The 16,600-nt window shown below is 35.8% G+C and overlaps 1 protein-coding gene across 1 annotated transcript in view; it reads left to right on the top strand.

Annotated features, from left to right (window-relative positions):
- LOC136026148 (receptor-type guanylate cyclase Gyc76C-like) overlaps positions 1–16,600 on the top strand; it is a 202,605-nt gene that overhangs the window by 49,264 nt on the left and 136,741 nt on the right. Inside the window, exons 3-5 of the mRNA XM_065702451.1 lie at positions 1,989–2,063; positions 4,990–5,236; positions 13,448–13,591. Coding sequence (XP_065558523.1) covers positions 1,989–2,063; positions 4,990–5,236; positions 13,448–13,591 — 466 coding nt within the window. The remainder of the gene's footprint in view (positions 1–1,988; positions 2,064–4,989; positions 5,237–13,447; positions 13,592–16,600) is intronic.

The following is a 16,600-nucleotide window of genomic DNA, read 5'->3' as shown; positions in this document are numbered from 1 at the left end:
TTGAAATCGCCGGCAATAAGCAGATGTCCTTTGAGGTTCGAATTTAGTGTGCATATTATTTCTGCTATTGCTTGTTCGGTTACAACTTGGGATGGGGCTGAGGGACTTCTGTAGATGCATCCGATTCTGACTGTCTCTGACACATGGCTCCCTGGCACACATAGATCAAAGCAAACTGCCTCAACAAAGGGGCAAAGGAGAGGAACATCAATTATCTTTGTATTGTATCCTGCTTTAGGGAGGGCTAGTGTTCCTCTTTTGCAACCTTGGGACGACAGATTTGAGAGTCTGAATTTTTAAATTCCATAGATCCTTCAGGGTTTCCACCACACGTGCTACAACTAAAAATAGTTGGTACCAATAATACTTTTAAGAAATATCAACCCACCAAAGCTTTGCAATGGCACGCGACTTGCCGTAAAAAAAAACAATGGAAAACCTAATAGAGGCCACAATCTTGACAGGGCCTTATGAGGGTGAGGCTGTTCTTATTCCTCGCATTCCCATGATTCCAACGGATCTGCTTTTTCAATTTAAAAGATTGCAATTCCCAATTCGATTAGTATTTGCAATCACCATTAACAAAGCTCAAGGTCAATCATTATAAAAATGTGGTATAGATCTTAATACTGATTGTTTTTCCCATGGACAATTGTACGTTGCATGTTCGAGGGTCGGTAAACCTGACAATGTATTTATATGCAGCGACAATTGGACAGCGAAGAATGTTGTATATTCGCAAGTTTTACGCGGTTAATTTGTATTGTATCTATCTATCTATCTATCTATATAAAAACGAGTTGTGTGGATGCATGTTTGTTTGTTTGTAAAAAGAGCGTTTGCATATGACGTCATTATTAGTACATACGGCTTTGTATATGCACAGACAATGGGAAAGCCAAGAATGTTGTTTATTCGCAATTTTTACGTAGTTTGAAACACATATATAAATCTATCTATATTCACAGGTGGGACACAGGGACACAACTACAATGGCGCATAACTAATATGGCGCGTAACGACTTACGCGCGCGGGGGGGCTTGGGGGGGCGCGAAGCGCCCCACCAACTAGGTGTTGGGGTGGCGCCACCCCAACAGCTAGTATATATATATATATATATATATATATATATATATATATATATATATATATATATATATATATATATATATATATACATACATATTATATATAAAACAATAATATATATAATATATATATTATATATATAAAACATCCTAGCATCCTTGATTCAACGAAGTTCAACCAGGACTTATACTGGTTGAACTTTGGAGTCCTGGTTGAACTTCGTTGAAGTAAGGAGTTGAACTTCGTTGCTAGTGCTGTTTTTAAGAAGTTTTTGTTTGTTTGATATGGAAAGACAGTGTGGTCTTCGTCGCTATTTTTGGTTAACCATTACAAAGACAAAAGTCCTATTGGTTAAGTCTTCCAGGAAACTAGCAATCATCAAGAGTTGTCGAGAATTTGTGGTTTGACTAAAAAGACAGTGAAATTCGAAGGCAGTGCTCCTTTTGGTAGTGGGGGTATTCAAAGTCATATGAGACATTAACTGGGCGATGAAGGGATATTCCGTTGTTTGCTTTTACTTATACCAACATTTCAGTAGTGCTAATTTGAGCAAATTTTAAATTTGTCATAAAACTTTTTAATTGGCATTAGCCAATTAAGAATTAGAAGAAAAATCTCAATGGCTCAAATTATAGCTCTTACCTTCCGCCGAATGGCGGAAGGTTAAAATCGCGGAAGGTTAAAAAGGTTATTGATTGGCTAAAATCAGCGCTAGCTAAATTTTGGTATTAGTAAAATCTTGTTGTAGATAGGCCTTCAGCTCTTACCTTTCGCCGCACAACGTCTTATATTGAAAAGAAAGGTAGGCTAGTAAAGTGAGTCGACGATTAACTTTCAAGCGGTTTTTGTGAGAGAGATAGAGAGAGAGAGAAAATAAGTAAATAATTTTTTATTTCAGAAATGTGCTGACTACAAAGTATCGGATAAGAAGCTGTTCCCAACATTTACAAGAACCTTTCCTCCTGATACACAGGTAAGATTGTGAAAATGACGTTTTCTGTTACAAACAATTGCAATTCTGAATGTTGCATTAAACTATGGTGTAGAACTTCCAATAGTGTTTATTTTTATTTCATTTAATTATTTTATTCGTGTTTTGGGGTGTTGATTGAGTTATCTCATCAGGCAAGATAAATGTTATAGAGAATAGCTACTAACATTATAGGGATTAAATATAACATTTTACTATTATTTTTAATTTAGGATGTCTTTAGGAATATTTATGTTGTTAATCGCTACGCGTTAGCAAAATGTAAATTTTTCCCTAGCGTAGTGATTTATATCTGTAATAGTTTATATTTTTTTTATTATGTAAATAGAAAAGTCGAAGCCAATAGCTTCTAAAAATTAAAGCAGAGTTTAGAGGCCATAGAGTATCATCCGAAACAAAAGATCTATCTAAAAATACCATAGAGTAGGATTTCAAAAATGGGAAGGGGATCTGAAAGTCGAACATTAGCAAAACCCTAAAAACTAGAAGAACAGGGTCCATATATGTTGTCTTTCGAAAGGGGGGGGGGGTTAGAGGCTAACTGAGTGACAACGGTACGTATATAGCCCTGTTTGGTTTTCAGGATTTCTAAGAACTTCCAGAAGTTCCGATGGTGGCAAACAATAGAACTTTCCATCAAGAGTGTCAGTTCTCCACCGAATTTTTAGTTGTTAAGAGGCTCTGGGTGCATCGATTGCGGGTATTCTATCGGTCAGGAATAAAAGGTGGCATGATCCTTTGGTTGTTTCTTAGACGGCCTATATAGGTGTCCTCGAAGCTGTTCTTTAACTCGGTAAAATTACTGCCAAGCTCCTCTTGGAGATTTTCGAAAGCTGACACAAAGTCGCTAATAGGAGGAAAAAAAAAAAACTCAGGACCATTTCTACACCGCTCCTTGAGCCCGAGCGCCTGATCTTTTATATTTACGGTTTGACATAGGTAGAAAAAATAACCTTGTATCTCCGCTGTAGGAAACGTTCAATTTAAGGCGTTAATTGACGCAGCTTCGAAATCTATCATCACTGACTGATGGTTAAACTGTGGTCAAATTAATAATTTTGATAACCTTTGATAGCTTACCTGCTTTGATAATCTAATCCTCAGTCTCCCAATAGCGCAAAAATAAGAATTAAAAGAAATAGAATATAGCAGTAAATCCTGTACGATATTCTATACCAAATATTCTACATGTATTTTAGAGCAGGGTAAAATTTTCATGAATTTCTTCTTTTCTTCATTCTTTTTTTGCCTGAATTTTTGTTTTGATTATCAGTTTTGATTGTGGGGAGAACTTTGCAGGGGGAATTATCGGGGAAATTTTCTGTAGGAGGGAATTTTCCTGGTGGGAGTTTGGATTGTGCCGTACCCCGTCGTTTTAACCTAATAAGAGTGTCAATTAATATTTTGTGCAGTAAATGAATTTCCAAGAACAGATCGAATTTGAATTAAGGCTAGAAACTTTATTTGAGCAAGAATTGGTGTATTTTGAAGGAACTCATGCTCAAACAAGTATTTGATGATGCTTCTATTTGACGGACACTGGGAGATTGACCGTACATAAAGGAAATTTTTAGCAAAAGAGGGGGCCTTACTCTTCCCCCTGGAAAATCCCCTGTCGTGGAAAACTTCTCCCTGGAAAACTCCCCGTGAAAATCCCCTCACAGACAATTTCCCCTTGGAAGATTCTTACCACATGCAAAATTGAGCAGTCAAATGGAAATTTAGACAAACAAAAAGAATGACGAAAAGAAGAGACTGTGGAAATGCTACCTATATTTCAAAATACATGTAGAATATTTATGTATTTTGTATGCATAAAATTTTATGGTGTAAAATCAAGAAGCGACTCGGACCAAAAGTAACCATAATTCTAAAAAAAGAATTTTGATAACAATTAATACTTCAAAATGACTTTACATTTTAAAGTTAATTTTTGTAAATTATCGCCCCTGCTGATTTTTTAATGTTGTCAATGGAGGTGTATTTTGTAACCTTTTGATTGTTCTGTTTCAAATGGCTATTGGAATTTTTACTTGGTGCCATTTTGATTGGGGCGCTCCTTGTGGGACATGAGGCACTGTAGGGGTGGAAGTTTGCCCTCCAATTGGTTTCAGCTTTCAACAGGGCACCCGAACATTTAATTTGTGATCGAATGATCCCTTCCCTACAAAAAAAACAAGAGAGACAGAGCAATAATAACGTTTTGGTGATATTGTTTATTGATAAGTCTGGTATAGCAGGTATATTATGATTTTGGACCTCTTGGAGCGTAATTTAACTTCTGTTTGTAAGTTTCACTTCATTGTAATATCATTCATAAACCATTTTCTATCTATGACTCTAATCTGTCTAATACAGTTAATGGTGTTATTCAACTGTTAAACATTTGACCTCTGAAAGATCCCAATCAGCTTAAAAGTTTATCCTTATGTAGTTTTTCTGAAGTGATCAGTATAATCGAAAACACGTGGACTGCATTCTTAAATCATAAATATGTAGAAACTAGGCATAAAAAAGGGGGAGAGTATGCTTAAATTTAAACCCCTCTCCCCAAAACAAAAGTTTTGTCCAACCTATGCACTGGTCTAAAACATGAAAAAGTCCCTATTTAACCTCCCGTAGAAAAAGATAAAAACAAAGGCTAGGTATCTAAGAGACCGTTAGATAAATTCCGCGGAAAATATATATTTTGGTGCCAAGAAATCATGCTAGAACTCTTCATACGTTTTCACCACTCAATCCCTTTCGCTGGCCTCAGGTTCTATTCAAGTCATCGGTGTGATCATTTGGTATAGCCTTACTGAAAACAATAGCGCCACAAGGTTGAGCTAAATCGTAGGTTGGCTCTTCCCATTTTTGCCTAATTGCTCTTCTTTCTTTGACTGGCATAATTAAATCTTTATTTCAGGTAACGAAATCTATAATTGCACTGATGAAATTCTACAGATGGACGCGATTTTCTATAGTATACGAAAATACTGATAAATGGAAAACTGTTGCTGATTCTTTGAAAAGCCTTGCTACTAAGTCTGGATTCACAGTTAACGCCACTGAGAAGTTTAATGATTATCATGAGTGCTGTACAGAGAGACTCCCTTGCTGTAATGAACAGATCATCTATAATATTATTGATAAAACCAAACATGGGACACGTCGTAAGTTGTTTCAGTCAGTTAACTCAAACTGTTTTTTAAATGAAAGTAAAGGACGTTAAAACTAAAAAAGATAAGTTATCCTAAAGATTAGGTGACCCCCCCCCCCCCTTCGCCAGTTTTCCAAACCAATTGACTATTGATCTCCTCAAACATTTGTGAATGCAACAAAATAATCAGTTGGTAATTGAAGGCGTTTCATCTATTGATTGCCTTTCAAAGCGTTTTGACCGAAATCGTGTTGTTGAAAGAAATGAGATTTATTTTGATATTATACATAGGCAATTTTCTGCCTGTTTTGAAGTTCGAAGATTGCGTTTTACCATTCGCGAAACTTTTTTCTTATTTCATCAGGATTATTTAAGTCCCCCTCCCCTTTTTTTGTTAGCCTTAGAACTATATGTTCATCCAAAAGTCGTTTTTCGAGTTTAAGGTAGGTTATATGCAAGTTCTTACAATTTTTTTGAAAACCCCCTCCGAAAAAAACTATATCCTATCCCCGAACAGAAATCTTGGATATACACTAGCAGTATAAGAAATACAGGAGCTGGACCAAATCATTAATCCGATCAATTTACACCATTTTCAGTCCATTTTACGTCGATATAATATTAAACATTTAAACACAAATATTAAACATTTTGAACATTTTCCTTCCCGACATTCAACATGAAAACAGGTCCTTGGAAATCAAAGTTTGGCCTCATTTTTTATACTTTTTCACAATGTCAAAACCAGTTCTTGACCCTACCTAGATCACCCCATCAATTTACGCCCTTTTCAATTGAATTCGCCACTTTTTAAATGAAAATTTCAGACATTTTTGCAATTTCCCATCGTGAGCTACAAAATCAAAACAGGTTTTGTGAAATCAGAATTTTTGATGTAATTTAAAAAAGAGTTTAAATATATTCCATTCTTCCTACACTATTGATAAAATGTAACAGTTTAAAACGATTAATATTTGGTGGATATTGCGGTATCAGCATCTAAATAATTATTATTATATTTCCCTTTTCTTTCAATAACCCTTAAAATCATACCTTTATCTAATCTTTTAATTTCTTTTGGAGGGTAGTTGGTCAACACTATAATACATGTTACTGTGTTACAGAAATCCGAAAAAGATAACAGTTTTGTTCAAAGCACTATTGGAAAGCATTATTGTATTTGACCAATATATAAACTATTTCCATTTGAAAATTCGTTTAATAATACTATTTACTAATAAATAGAGAAACTTTTAAGCGAAATTAAAATGGGAAATTAATATAATCAAATTATTAGGAAAGGAGACTTAGACATTGGAATGGAATATACAATTAAATCATTGAATTGTGTTACAACTAAAAATGGAAAGAAAATCGTTATCACTATTGATTTTAAAGGTGAAATGATTGATCTATTTTGACCTAAGCGTTTTGATTCTGAAGCAGCTGATTTTGGAAATAAATGAAAAAAAAAGATAAAGGTATGATTTTAAAGGTTAGTGGAAGAAAATGGAAAGATTATCACAATTATTTAGATATTGATATCAAACTATCCGTTAAATATTGAATCATATTAAGTTATTACATTTTATCAGTAATATATATAAAGTATTTAATTTAAGTACAACATGCATCAAATTCTTATTTCACAAAACCTGTTTTGATCTTAAAGCTCATGATGGGAAATTTAAAAAATCTCGAAAATTTTCATTTAAAATGGTGTGAATTAATTGAAAAGAGGGTAAATTGGATAGACTAATGATGTATAACAGCTGCTGTGTTCGCTAATTGAAAAAGTATAAAAATGAGACCAAACTTTGATTTTCAAGGACCTGTTTTCATGTTGAATGTCGGGAAGGAAAATATTCAAAATTTTTAATATTTTACGTTAAAATGATGTAAAATGGACTGAAAATGATGTAAATTGAATGGATTAATGATATGGTCCAGCTCCTGTATTTCTTATACTACTTACCCTTTGCTTTAAGTTCCCTCTGAATTTAAGTTCCCGTGTTTTTGTGGCAAGCCTGCAGCTGTAAGTAGCCCCAAAAGGACTTGATACTCAAATCATCTGATCCATCTGATCCTCAGATCTATTCTTTTACCCATCCAGAATTATGATCTTGCAAGATATTTTCTCATAAAAGGATCTAAACTTCCTAATAAAAATAGTTAAATTGTCCTTTTCCCAATGATTTTCAAGAATTTGTCAATGTATTTTTAATCTAAAAATGGGGATTTAGAAAATTTTAGTTGGTAGAATTGTGTCTCAGCTATGGACAGGGTTGCCAACTTTTTTTTTCCATGAATGTGTCCCTTGAGCATCCAAAAATGTGTTATTTTTAGCTAAAATATACCCATCTTGAAATGTTAAAAATCAGAGGGTATATTTTTACCAGTAGTATTATTAACCAAAAGACGCTTTCTAACCTCTTTAAAGAAAACGAAAAAAAAAAAAATCTATGTACGACATTCATGCAAAATGTTCTTTCACGAAACTCATATAAGCATGTAAATTCCTTACTTTGGAGAAAATCCTTTACTTACAATATCTCTGACAAAACCGGGAAAAAAAGGAAAAGCTCAGAAAAGGTCAGAAAAAAAGGAAAAGCACTACTTTGGTGAAAAGTGGCATTTTCTTTCCAAATTTATATTCATTCAAACAATGTTTCGTTTTATGTGGCAAATTTACAAAATGTGTCCCTTTTTGCCCTTTTACGTCCCAAGTTTCTAAAATGTGTCACTTTTTTGTCCTTTTTTTGGCATTATGTCCCAGAAAATGGGAATGTATCCTTTTGACATAAATTTTGTGCAGTTGGCAACCCTGTCTATTGATTGATATGAAGTTACCGTCCTCTTTATGAATTTAATCTGTAGCAGAGCAGTTAAAAAACACACCAAAACTCTCAGAGGGAACATAAACCTTAAGCTCCGGAATTTTGGAATATCCTTTTCAAGTGTCATCAGTAGCGTTAGAGCTACTTTGCTTGTTTAATCTAGCCTTTGAATTGCGAAACTAGGAATATTTGATTCAACGCTTAGCAGTTTAAATAATTGCATAATCGGACATATCAAATTTGGTGTTTATCTTTAGTCTAGTTTCTTGGCACCGACAAAAAAACCTTTTCAGCCTGTTGTGTCGATTTGCCAAGCTTTTCCTCTCTCTTTTTATTAGAAAGCGTTCCCCTTTTCACCACCTAATCCCTGTCGAAGGGATCAGTTTATACCTAACATAAAAAATAGGGCTAGATAGGCCGTATCGGGGGGGGGGGGTTGAACCCCTTTTTAAAACTTGAGAACAAACCAATTTCATCGTTAGTTTCTTTCAGCTTAGCGTGAAACAAGACAAAGGCAAGTGACAGAATAGATGGGAAATATATAATTTTTGTAATGTATTTGCACATTAAGGGGGGGGGTTTAAAGTATCTGGACAGTTTGAACTCAGAAAACAATAATTACTTCATAATTTGCAGAATAATTGTACTTAACACGTTTTGCACGTAAAAACGCTGTACTTCACTCCCCTCCCCCTAATGTGCGAATATGTAGCCCAAACTTGTTTCTAAGTTAACGAAGAAACTAACGAAGGAACCGGTTTGTTGTCGAGTTTTTACACAGCGTAAACTTGGGTGAGTGGCGTATAATACACAAGTGCCTTAATATATTATAGTCGAGTAGCTTCGCGCATAAGCCGGAATTCGAGACTTAATTCCTTTCGTCGTTACATTGTCGTTCGCGACCCCGTTTTACATGTGAAGGTGCTTTAGGGGAATTATTCGGGCAAAATTTTCAGCAGAGTTGGCATGCTCTGAGGGATTTTTACGTAGCGGGGGGATTTTCCACAGGAGAAAATATCCATAGGAGAATTATTACCAGGCGAAATTTTTCTTGCAGGATAAACATACCCTTTCGAGGGGGCAGGGATGATTTTCGGGAAATATTTTTCATAAAGGGGGATTCCCCTATGACATTAAAAAAGGATCAGATATTACATAAAATAAGTCTTTCTTCAATTAAAAGTATGCGAAGGAGTATTTTTCTGGCGAAATTGTCAATATGAGATTTTCTGCGGGAATTCCTAGCGAGGATGAAATTGCCCAAGGGTAATTTCCCAGTGGAAGAATTTAACATAAGGGGACTGTCTATGGAGGAATTTTTCCTGTGGAGGGATTTACCACGGATTTCCTGGGTTTGTTTGAAATACGATTAGAAATCAAATAAAAATCAAGTTTTTCTACTGAAAGTGAAGAGCAGCATTAAAACTGAAAACGAACATAAATTATTCCATATGTGAGGAGTCTTTACGTTAAAGTCCCGCCGTTTGTTTCAATTCTTTAAGAACGATTCCTGAAACACATGGGCCATGTAATTACGGTGAGAAGCCTATTTAGAAGTTTAAAAGAAATTTAGTGTGAAGAGAGGGGTATTGAGGAGGGAGTAGCCCCCCTGATATATGCAATTTTTTGTTTTAAGTTTTTATGTTGCTCCTTACTTTAAGTAGTTTTTTTTTTTTTTTTTTTTTTTTTTTTTTTTTTTTTTTTTTTTTTTTTTATACTAATAACAGTACAAATCCTACATTCCAGAATTGGCTTTTCCTGATGATTCAAGAAAACAACATACAACGACAAGTAATATACATTAATTTTAAAGTTGCCCACCAGAAGTTATTACCATAAGGGATTTTGCATGCTTTCAAAAAAATATCCTAATCCTCCAAAGTTGTACAATATTAATGAACATTCCACTGCAAAATTCAACCTGAAGAAGGACCTTATTTTAGAGGCTTCACGTTCTCATATGGAAAAGTTACGATTTTTTTTTTTTTACAGTTTTTATTTGTCAGACGGCTAGTCATGAATGTATATTTGTTTTTGCTTTTCTTGTGGTTGTTTTTTTTTACCAGGGACGTTCATATCGAAGTACTGGCTGTATAGTATCAGAAGAGGGCTCATTCAAAAGGAAATCGAAAGATTTAGTGCCCTTATTCAGTAATGGAAGAGATCGTGTCGCAAATAAGTATTGTCTCCTGTTTCTTATCGCAAAGTAGCACCTTTAGCCCAACCAGGTTTAAAAGGGCGAAAACATATGCATATAACCTCCCAGTTTCAGAGGTGATCCTGCTATGCGCTGGAGTATTTGTTCCTAAGCCCATACATATGCTGTTGATACAAAAGAACCGAACGGTTATTCTGTTTTACACAGTTGCACGAGAGCGACTGGGGGAGGTCCCTGGATATCCTTCCGCGGAAAGAAGTGCATGAAGCCTCGAGAGGTGCATTTGATAGGCGGAATTCCCTGATTTCTTTTGAGAGGTCCGCCAGATCTGTATGAAAGAAGGAGATTCTCTCAAACACCCCTTCATTTGGAAAAATAATATTGGATTAAGGGGGAAATGTGAATGCCAAAGGGGAGGCAGATCACCTATTTTGCTGAAATGTTTCTAGTTTTCAAGAGACAGAATTTATGTGCATGCCTAAATAAAGGTGGAAGGGGGTGGGTGGCATTGCGCTGTAACATGATTCTGAGTAACTTAGCATCATGAAGTAACTTTAAAGTCATTACTGGAAAAATTGTTTCGGCAGTTCAGCCCCCCCTCCACCCAAGTATCAATGTTAAGGGTTCTCCTTTTAAGCAATACCTTTCATTTTCGAAGCATTGTCCTGCACAATTTAAGCTTTGGCATAAGGAGCAGGGGCTGAGAGGGGCCTCCTTTGTTTAGGACAGCATTCAGTATGATAATAAAGACTGGGTGAAGTTAGCAGTATTTTAGAATAGAAGTAATGAGCAACTTTAAACCTTAAAAAGAGTATATATTTTTTTTAAAGGTGCCACCTAATTCTCTTTACGCTAAAGTTTAGCTTACGATCTACCGGAATTATAACTAGATTCAATAACATTTTGAAACTTAAGAACTGTTCCCCCCCCCTTGTTCTTGTTGTAAATCATTCAACCTTTCGGAATTGCGATAAGAAAGTAAATTTTAGCGTTCAGAGGAGGGATGAGAATGGCACCCTCTACTTTCTATCATAGAAAGGACCATCTCTGTTCATATTAAGTCTTAACGTCACCCTTTATCTGCACTTGAAAAAGGTTTCATTCATCCTTTTGGAATTGCGATAAGAAAGTAAAATTTTAGCGTACAGAGGAGGGAAGAGAATGGCACCCTCTACTTTCTATCATAGAAAGGACCATCTCTGTTCATATTAAGTCTTAACGTCACCCTCTATCTGCACTTGAAAAAGGTAAAAAAAAAATTTATGTAAGTTTTCAATATTATGCTAAGGGTCATCCTGGCTACGAGTGGCTTACCATCCACTTCAACCCCCAACTGTTCCACTAAAGTTACGTTTCAAACAGTTCGTGGTAGCGAACTGTAGTAAGGAGTGACCCGGCTCAATAGTAACCGAAACTCTAAAAAATGGAATTTTGGAACGCCCCGCTTTTTACGCTAAAGTTTGACTCTTTCTCTTAACTCTCCATTTTAAAACAGTAAAAAAAAAACTTTAGCGTAAAGAGTGGGGCGTTGAGAAGGAAAAGCCCCTTTCATATACGGAGTAATTTCTGTTCGTTTTAAGTTTTAATGTCGCTCCTTACTTTCATTTAAAAAACTTGTTTTTTTTATTTAATTTCTATAATGAGTTTTCTCGAGGATGAGACGGGTCAATATGTTTAATCCAAATATTTCCACATTAACAGAGGTGAGGGGTAAACCCACTTCTCTTGTATATCGATATAATGAGCCTTTAATGAAATGTTTCAAATTTGTACTTAAAATACAGTTTTTGAGGCTTTAGGCACCTCTTCTGTGAAGATCCACTGGCCTCCCATCTAACAGTTAAAGTGCAACTATTCAATGCGTATATAAATTAGTGGAGTTTGAAGTGCATTTAACTCAGTTTACAGAAGCTTATAAATAATTTTGTCGCTAATTTTGTTTGGACTACAGAGTTTTTACGAGCGAATAGGCCACCGCGCGGCACTGTGTCCACCGAAACTTTGAGTGTACATGAATAGCTTTTGATGTATCTAAGCAGATTATAACTATTCCAGAATGTTTTGCTAGATAGTGTTTTGACCCTATTCGGACCAATATGTTTTTTTTAGTGCATTTTAGTGCACAAAATGGCCCGATTGGTACTTTACTGACACGTTCTTTTTATTTTTTTTTCTTCTTCTTTCAATAAGAAATGACACTAGAGCTTTAAATGTCCGCTCGATTGAACATTCTCCCGATGTTCTATGGTCATGTATTGGAAATGATCATTCTTGAAAAAAGAGCTCGTGAAACAAGTTTTGAAAACAACCTTTGAAGTAAAAATAGCCCCCTTCCAAGAAAAAAACTAATCTATTACAATTCTTCTTGAGGCTAAAGATGATATTTCGGAATTTTTAAGAAAGAGGCTGGAAACTTCCGTTCTAGCGTTCTCAGATATCTTTAATTTGATATTGCAACGTTAATCAATATCATTCTCCTTTTTCAGGGAGGAGATGCCCTATTTCTAGACTCACACAAATGTTCTTACGTTAACAACTTTTGATGCCTAACTTTAAATTTAAGGTATTTTGCATCTATGGAACCATTATAAAAAGGAAATTCTTTCAATGGATATGTTGTTACGGTATTTCCACCTTTTCGAGTTTCAGCTACTATTGACAAGGGTCGCTCTTTACTTATTGCTCGTCATCCAAACTGATTGATATGAAAATTGATGGTACGCTTTGAGATTTGAATCAGGTTAGCTAAAGAACTAGATGTTTAAACAAGGTTGTACTACGGAGGGAAATATAAATGGGAAATATTGGTAAATATTTTGTTTTAATGTGGAACAAATCGAAAAATATCTAGTGAAATTATAGAAACCAATCAATTTTTCAGAACAAAAAGCCACACGTATTTTATCTGGCTTCAAATTTAAAGATATATATATATATATATATATATATATATATGTATAAAATCTAATTTAAGAACGGACTGTTGTGCTACAAGATGTTGATACCTCTCTCCTCCATTAAATCAACCAAATCCTTTCCCATATTTTCATTTAACGATTTTTATGGTTTGCTAAATTTTATATTTCTGAAGTATTGTCCTTTTGCCTATTTATTTATATTCCTATTTTCCAGTGTATGTGTTATATTTCGTGTTTCGTGTTTCGGTGTTTTTTTTTCTGTTTCGCAACAACTGTCCTTGTGCCTGTTTATTTATCTTCCTATTTTTCAGTATACGTGTTTCTTGGTGGTCCGAAGCAATTTACGGATTTCATTGAAACTATGCAAATGCTTCAACTTTTAAATGGAGAGTATATGGTTATTGGAGTCGATTGGGAGACATTTTCTGATCAGAGAGCATCGGAATTTCTGTGGAGTAAGATGATTATCGTTTTATTTTATTGGAAGTCTTATTGTGGTGTCATAATTGGAGTCTTAGTGTGGTTAGCCAAACTGTATTATAATTAGGGTGGATTTGGAGTTTCAGCATGGTCTGCCAAATAACCCTTTTTTAAAACACGCTTCTAAAGACAGGGGCTGAGGAATTTTTATGTGAAGAAATACCAAAAGTCAATAATTCTCCTTCTCAGAAAGTGGATAGACTATCGCATTGTATCTATTAATTTATTAAACAATACAGACATAAGAACATTTGTTAACATAAGAACATTTGTTTGAGTCTAGAAATAGGGCCCCACCTCCCTGAAAAAAGGAGAAGGATATTGATTAACATTGCAATATTAAATTTAAGATATCTGAGAACGCTAGAACGGAAGTTTCAAGCCCCTTTCTTAAAAATTTCGAACTATTATCTGTTTGTTTAATACTGCCTCTATTAAACAACTCAGTTGCATAATCGATTTGCTTAGTAATTGCTGGGCTGGTGTTGGAGGGTGGACAAGTCAAGGGGCCAATTCAGCCACTGCAATCATAGAGACTGAAAATTCTTGTGTGACACTGTCTTCATTGATGTGTAACATGCCCATCTTTCTACTAATTGAATTTTAAAGAAACAAGTATTTCTATGAAAATTAAAAGTACGAATTTTAAACGTTAAATGTGCAGAGGCATTGTCAGATTCAACCTCGAATGATTTTTTTTTCTGCACTTTTACAGCAGATTCTACTTTTTATGGCACTTCGTATCTACCAAGTGACTGTCGGTCGGTCAGCAAATTCTGTCGGTCGGTCGGTCTGTCTGTCTGTCTGTCTATCCTGGTTTTGCTAGTTTAGGCACTTCCAGGTGTGCCAGGACGATGAGATTTGGCAGGCGTATCGGGAACCAGACCATATTAAATTAGAAATTGTCGTTTCCTTGTTTCGATAATCTAGGGAGAGTGGGGGGGGCGGTTAAATCGGAAAAATTATAAAAAATGAGGTATTTTTAACTTACGAACGGGTGATCAGATCTTAATGAAATTTGATTTTTGGAAGAATATGATGTCTCAGAGCTCTTATTCTAAATCTCGACCGGATCTGGTGACATTGGGGGAGATGAGGGGAGGACCTAAAATCTTGGAAAACGCTTAGAGTGGAGGGATCGGGATGAAGCTTGGTGGGAAAAATAAGCACAAGTCCTAGACACGTGATTGACATAGCCAGAACGGAACCGCTCTCTTTTGGGAAGTTGGGGGGGGGGGGGTCAATTCTGAAAAATAGAAAAATTGTGTATTTTTAACTTACGAAGGAGTGATCGGATCTTAATGAAATTTGATATTTGGAAAGATATAGTGTTTCAGAGATCTTATTTGAAATCCTGACCGCATATGGTGACATTGTGGGGGGGGGGGGTTCGGGGAGGGATTTGGGGAGGGGGCAAAAATCTTGGAAAACGCTTAGAGGGGAGGGATCGGGATGAAACTTGGTGGGAAAATAGGCACAAGTCCTAGATACGTGATTGACATAACCGGAACAGATCCGCTCTTTTTGGGGGAGCTGGGGGGAGAAGGGTTAATTCTGAAAAATTAGAAAAAATGAGGTTTTTAACTTTCGAAGGAGTGATCGGATCTTAATGAAATTTCATATTTAGAAAGACCTCGTAACTCAGATATCTTATCTTAAATCCTGACCGGATCCTGTGTCATTGGATCCGCTTAAAGCGGAGAGGTCTGGATGAAACTTGGTGGGAAGAATAAGCACAAGTCCAAGATACTTGACTGAAATAACCGGACTGGATCCACTCTCTTTGGTGGAGTTGCGGGGGGGAGTAATCCGGAAAAATTAAAAAAAATGAGGTATTTTTAACTTACGAACAGGTGATCAGATATTAATGAAATTTGATATTTAGAAGGATCTTGTGCTTTAGAGCTCTCATTTTAAATCCCGACTAGATCCGGTGATATTGAGGGAAATTGGAGGGGGAAACCGGAATTCCTGGAAACCATAAAAATCGAAGTATCTTACGAATGGGTGATTGGATCTTAATGAAACTTGATATATATAAGAATATTATGTCTCAGATGCTCCATTTTCAATTTGAATCAGATCCAGGGACACAGAGGGTTGGAGGGGGGAAACAGAAATCTTGGAAAACGCTTAGAGTGGAGAGATCGGGATGAAACTTGACGGAAGAAATAAGCACAAGCTATAGATACGTGATTGAAATAATTGGAACGGATCCGTCCTCTTTGGGAGAGCTGGGGGTTGTTAATTTGGAAAAATTAGAAAAATTGATTTATTTTTAACTTAAGAACGGTTGACCGGATCTTAATGAAATTTGATACTTAGAAGGAACTCATGTCTCAGAGCTCTTATTTCAATTCCCGACTAGATCTGTGGAGATTGGGGGGAGTTGGAGGGGAGAACCGAAAATCTTGGAAAAGGCTTGGAGTGGAGAGATCGGGATGAAACTTGGTTGGAAGAATAAGCAAATGTCGTAAATACGTGATTAACGTAACCAGACTGGATCCGCTCTCTTTGGGGGAATTAGGTGGTGGGGTTCAGTGCTTTGGCGAGTTTGGTGCTTGTGGACGTACTAGGACGATGGAAATTGGTGGGCGTGTCAGGGAGATGCACTAATTGACTTAATAAAGTTGTTTTCCCCGATTCGACCATCTGGGAGGCTGAAGGAAGAGGAAAAATTAGAAAAATTGAGGTATTTTTAACTTACGAGTGGTATCGGATCTTAATGAATTTTGATATTTAGAAGGACCTCGTGACTCAGAGCTCTTATTTTATATCCCGACCGGCATTTAGCCTCCGCCTCTGATTTTCCATTTAATCAATCTATTGATTCATAGAATTTTGCTAGAGCTCATACCACATCAGCTCTTGGCTTTTGGCTCTTCCAACCTCGTCACAAGTGCCATATGAGCTCTTAGCTCTTGTTTTTTTTTTGTTGATTCTTATATGTTGAATCTTATATGCTCGTATGTTTGACAATACTG

Source organism: Artemia franciscana, chromosome 4 (assembly GCF_032884065.1).
Source record: "Artemia franciscana chromosome 4, ASM3288406v1, whole genome shotgun sequence".
NCBI lineage: Eukaryota > Metazoa > Arthropoda > Branchiopoda > Anostraca > Artemiidae > Artemia > Artemia franciscana.
The sequence above is the reverse complement of the archived record's forward strand: the minus strand, read 5'-3'. Positions and strand labels throughout refer to the sequence as shown.